This window comes from Histoplasma capsulatum, genomic scaffold (assembly GCF_000149585.1).
Source record: "Histoplasma capsulatum NAm1 scaffold_1 genomic scaffold, whole genome shotgun sequence".
Lineage (NCBI taxonomy): Eukaryota > Fungi > Ascomycota > Eurotiomycetes > Onygenales > Ajellomycetaceae > Histoplasma > Histoplasma mississippiense.
In genome coordinates this window covers 1787849-1793038 of record NW_001813982.1, presented here as the reverse complement: position 1 = coordinate 1793038, position 5190 = coordinate 1787849, and the positions used below count along the sequence as shown (strand labels likewise).

Sequence of the window (5190 nt, the reverse complement as noted above, 5' to 3'; positions counted from 1 at the left end):
AAATTCCAGGGTAGCTGTCGACACAGCATCATCTCCCCTTTTTGCAACAATATCTCGCTCTCAAATCCACAATATCACATTAGACCCCGGCCCATTGGAACTTGAACAATGCGGCTACGTACCGTTGTGCTGGGCTCGCTGGCCCATGGGCTCACTACGTCTCCGCGACCGCACTCACATATTTGCTTGATGCGAGTGAGAAGGCCTGCTTCTACTCATATGTAGATTCCCCGCCAGCGAAGATTGCATTTTATTTCGCGGTTAGTATATCTGATAACTCTAATGGATTTTGATATAAGCGGCCAATTGCGATCGCTGGGTTGAATCGCTTGTCGTTGCTCCTCGCAGCATCAGCGTATGGGAACGGCGGCTGAATTCTGTGTTATATTTTGGCAGGTCCAATCGGGTGGCTCTTTCGATGTCGATTACTCAATCGTGGGTCCCGATGAGAAGGTGATTGTCGACGGGCACAGAGAGAGACAGGGAGATTTCGTCTTCAACGCCGAGACCGTAGGCGAGTACCGCTTCTGCTTTGACAATGAGATGTCTACGTTTGCGGAAAAGATGGTAGATTTTGAGATTGCGGTATGCTTTTTGTTCTCCGCACCTCCCACCTTTACCCCCGTATACTAATGTGCTGGATCTTGTTTTATCTAATCTTCATATACTTCTTTTCTCCACTCACAGGTCGAAAACGAAATAAAGGCCCAACTCCCTTCGAAACAAGGAGCACCCCCCGAACAAGCGTCTGCAGTCGAAGAATCCATTTTCAAGATCTCAGCTCAGCTGTCAACAATCAGCCGTAACCAGAAATACTTCCGGACGCGCGAAAATCGCAATTTCAGCACTGTGCGCAGTACTGAGCAGCGGATTTTCAATTTCAGCCTTATCGAGGGCATGATGATGATGACAATGGCCGGGCTGCAGGTGTTTATTGTTCGGTTCTTCTTCCAGGGTGCGAGGAAAGGTATACATTCTCTTCCACTGCTTCTTCTTATTTCTTTCACGGCTTTGAGATTAAGTTCCCTAAGCTGTGGGTCGTGATTTATTTCTTTGCCGGATACAGGTTTGCTGATGCTCGATATGTTTCTCTCCCTTTAGGCTACGTATGATAAGGTGGTCATCGGCCGGGATCTTTCTCTCTGGTTTGAATTAGGTTTTATTTTATTTTTTTTTTTTTCGTTCAGCGATCGGATGACATGGGCTTTTCTTATATTAATTTATGGCATAAATGAGAATAAGGTTGTTCATGTTCATATATTATTGGTATTTCTATTTGCACGCGTTATATAACCCGCTGGGAGTCTCGTTTACAGGGCTTTTATACAATTTTATCTTGTATTTGGGTGAAGTATTGGTTACTTTAATTTATTTTTAAAATTGCGGTGCAAGGCAGGCTGGTTCCTTGATAATTGCTAGCATTGCGCATCCGCTCCTGGAAAATTGATCAGGATTTCTTGCAGACAATTCCATCAGCTTAGAGCACGTTATCTCAGTAAACTCAGCCACTCCACTCCGAGCTAACCCAATCCGAACTACTGCTACTTTCTGCCAAGTCCTGCTAACATCTGAGCCAATCAACTGTCACGGGGCTTACACTAAACCTAAATGGGACATCCCCAGCAAACTCTTCGCGGAGCGTCTGAGAAAAAACGGTTCCTGTTTGTTAGCAACACGGGAACGATTTGCTCCAACCATAATGTTTGAGATAGAATCACTGTGCAACATCACTCATAGATCATTTCTCTACCACCTTGGAGGGTTAATTTTTCAATTTCCTGTCGATTGATGTAATTTTTATCTGAAAATACATATATTCTGAGTATGAAGTGTCGCGTCGAAAACTGCTACTATGATTTTGAACACGGGAACGATTTGCTAATTTTTCAACCATGATCATGTCTAGTCATCCAACGCCTTGATCTTGCCATCAAAACATCTATCCAGCCATCAGAGACTCTAGTCAAAGCACCGAGTGTATTTTCCAGCGACTTCCGGCAACTTCTGGCAACTTCTGACAACTTCTGAACTCTTGGCAACCTCACGCGGCACATCAACTTCTGACAACATCTCTGAACTCCTGACAACTTCTGGGATCTTCCGACAACTTCTGAACCAATCACATAACACTTCTTTTTGACAGCTGGGTCGGACAACATCCCATCAACTGCATCAAATATGGCCAAGGGGGATCGAAGAAAACGCGCAAGTCAGCTACAACAGCGGCTTCAAAAGCCATCATTAAAGCAAATACTTTCAATGAACATTGAAGATATGCCACAACTTGTCATGAGCTATGCCGGACCAGATAGTATCGACAAGCAACAGGATGTTATTCAGTATTGTCTTCAACGAATACTTCAAGGCCCGCGTCCAGATCCTGAGTGTACTCTTCAGCCACGCATAGAACAAGTCCGTATACTTCGGCGCATGATATATGGATATAGCGACACTTTATTCATTGCCAGAACTGGCTATGGAAAGAGCCTTATTCTTCAATCCTATACAATTCTGACAGGAAAGATAACCATTCAACTGGTTCCTCTAAACAAGCTTGGTGATCAGCAAACAAGAGATATAGCACGGTTTCCCGGTGCCAATCCTTGTCTGGTCAGTGCTGATAATCTCCAGGGGCAAGAAGACTTACTCAAACGCATTCAACAAGGTGAGTATACACATATACTGCTCAGTCCAGAGCAAGCTCTTTGCAAGCGATTTCAGCATGTTCTTCAAGACCCTACTTTACAAGAAAAGATTGGGCTTGTAGCTATCGATGAGTGTCATCTTGTCACACAGTGGAGTCAATTCCGTAGTCAGTTTGCCAGGCTGGGGCACCTGAGATTGCTTCTTCGTGAGGATATTGTCTGGTTTGGCTGTTCCGCAACCCTCAGCAGTAAAGCTGAAGATATCATTCTTCAAGAGGCTGGATTTCGTTCTATTGGTGTAAACCCACGGCAGACTCAGGTTATTCGAACTTCCATTAACCGTCCCTGATATCTTTATCGGCGTACATCCGATTCCACGCGGTAAACTTGTATCCTATGATATGTTATATTTTTTATTGAACGAGGCCATTGATACAGATGGAAAGATCATACCTCAACACATTTTAAAGACCATTGTCTTTATTGACAGTCATGTCAAGGTTCAACAAGCAGTGCAATATTTCCGATCAATACTTCTTCAGATCTGTCAGAATAACAGGCAGAATGTCAACAATACTGACACCTCTTTCATCAATGACACCATTCAGCATTTCACATCTCGAGTGTCTGAAGTGGATCAGAATATTCGCTTCGAGGAGTTCATGAAACCTAAGTCAATGGTATCCAGATCAGAATCGTGATTGAATTTTGCAAAGAAGGGAGTATTGATAAGGCATTTCAGCTCCTGTTTAAGCAAGACAGTATAACGTTGATTATCATTGAATACCCCTGCTTTGGAAAGTGCTGAATATAGTGCATTTCGCCGCTTCGTAGGAGTACTGTATCGTCGATGAGTCAAGATATCGGGACTCTGAATCCAAGCCTCTATAAAGGCCTCCATTCCCCAACTGTTTCGCTGTAATGTTCTGACAACGCGAGATAATTTTGACCGTCTTTTCTGCCGGTTATAAGGCATTGTAGGCAGGTGCTGTGGGCCACGGCGGTTTGATCGTGAACAAGCTCGCGGGGTATCGGTATCAGTATCGGTGATCTCGAATTCCGAAGGAGTATCAATAGATTCAAGCTCTGTTAAGTCACTGTCTGATGTGTCATATTCATCATCTACATTGTTGGGAGACTGTAGTGGTTGTAGAGAGGATTCATCTTCGAGTGATGAAGGATATTGGCTGGAGCGCGTCTGACATTGGGTGTCTTGAGATTCAAAAGACACGCTGTCTTTTGTCAACGATTGTGACATGATGAGAAGGGGTAGTGAGTTGTAAAATAGCAGAGATGATAGCAGAATGGCTGAGGATTTGAAAAATATCGGTTTGGTGATGATCAGGCAGATATTTAGGGTAGATGTATGATTTCGAAGTCAATCGAATATTTTGTATGGGCGGTGTTGATTTTCCACACACGATGGAACCGTTTCTTCTCAGACTCTCTACGAGATATTAGGTTGCGAGCACGTGTGAAGTCTCTTATTGGTCCAGAAGTTAGCAGGACTTGGCAGAAGTCTAAAGGAGTTTAGTTGGTCGCGCTAATCCGAAAATATCGAGAAGAGAGGCTGAGCCTGCTGAGATAAAGAGCACGCGGTGTCAAGTAACAAATCACGTGATATCTGTGGCAATGATGATGCATGGATGCCATGACCTCATTGACTTCGCGAGATCATGTTTTGCAAAGAGTCCTGGCCAGATACAGCCCACCGATTAGTTAAACTACATAATTAATTAACTATATTTTCTTGATTACATGATATATTTTGTATACGCTCCAGTTGTCATTGAGGTGAATACTTGAGAATCGTGCAAGCGGCCTATCTTCTCCGTGTAGGGATCAAGTACCTCCGTTTGCTCGGGGTTGTTTAATATAATTACAATAGACTTGAGGCGTCTCTATTGTGGGTTACGAGTTCTTCACTAGACCCGATATGGAGCTATATCCACCATATGGCGAGTTCCGTGGCTCCCCATAATCGCCCACTAGGCCTTTTCATGGTCGATGAAAGGCGCAAACAACAGGAAATTCCATCGATTGTGTTCCTGGACGTCATACATGTGGAAGGTTTTGATAAGCCATCTCCCCACCTGGCCAGAGGATTATCAGACCAGACTTCGCGACTTTAAATGCTCCGGCCATTGACTGGCATTGACAATTCAACCTTGCTCAGCCTTGAGAATATCGTGCCTATGTACGAATACGAAGTATGGTGGGGTGAGTGGCTGCACTCCCGCTCGAGAAATTATTAAATTTGCCTAGCGGAAACCGTTAACTATGTTGGTTTGCTGGGCTGAATTATCAAACTATATCGTCATCGCCCTGTCAGTGACGACATAACTTCATGAATACTTTATTTCCTCACATAAAACTCCCAAAACCTAGGTAGTTTTTCATTGTTTTCTGGATCAGTCACGCTTCACACGTTCCCTTCTCAACATCGTCGCGCGGTAAGTTGTTAGCCACAACTTTTTCACCTTTTGAATGTTCAACGTCCCCTCCGATGTATGTAGGTACTCGTCCCCCAATCTTCCCGCCGTGG

At 44.0% G+C, this 5190-nt stretch overlaps 1 protein-coding gene across 1 annotated transcript in view; it reads left to right on the top strand.

Annotated features, from left to right (window-relative positions):
- Positions 1–2994, top strand: part of HCAG_00515 (conserved hypothetical protein) — a gene marked incomplete at both ends in the record, with an annotated part of 3269 nt that extends 275 nt beyond the window's left edge. Inside the window, 6 exons of the mRNA XM_001543419.1 lie at positions 84–260; positions 397–585; positions 688–967; positions 1464–1661; positions 1907–1975; positions 2144–2994. Of these exons, the coding sequence (XP_001543469.1) occupies positions 84–260; positions 397–585; positions 688–967; positions 1464–1661; positions 1907–1975; positions 2144–2994 (1764 nt within the window). The remainder of the gene's footprint in view (positions 1–83; positions 261–396; positions 586–687; positions 968–1463; positions 1662–1906; positions 1976–2143) is intronic.
- Between the last annotated feature and the right edge of the window lie 2196 nt (positions 2995–5190).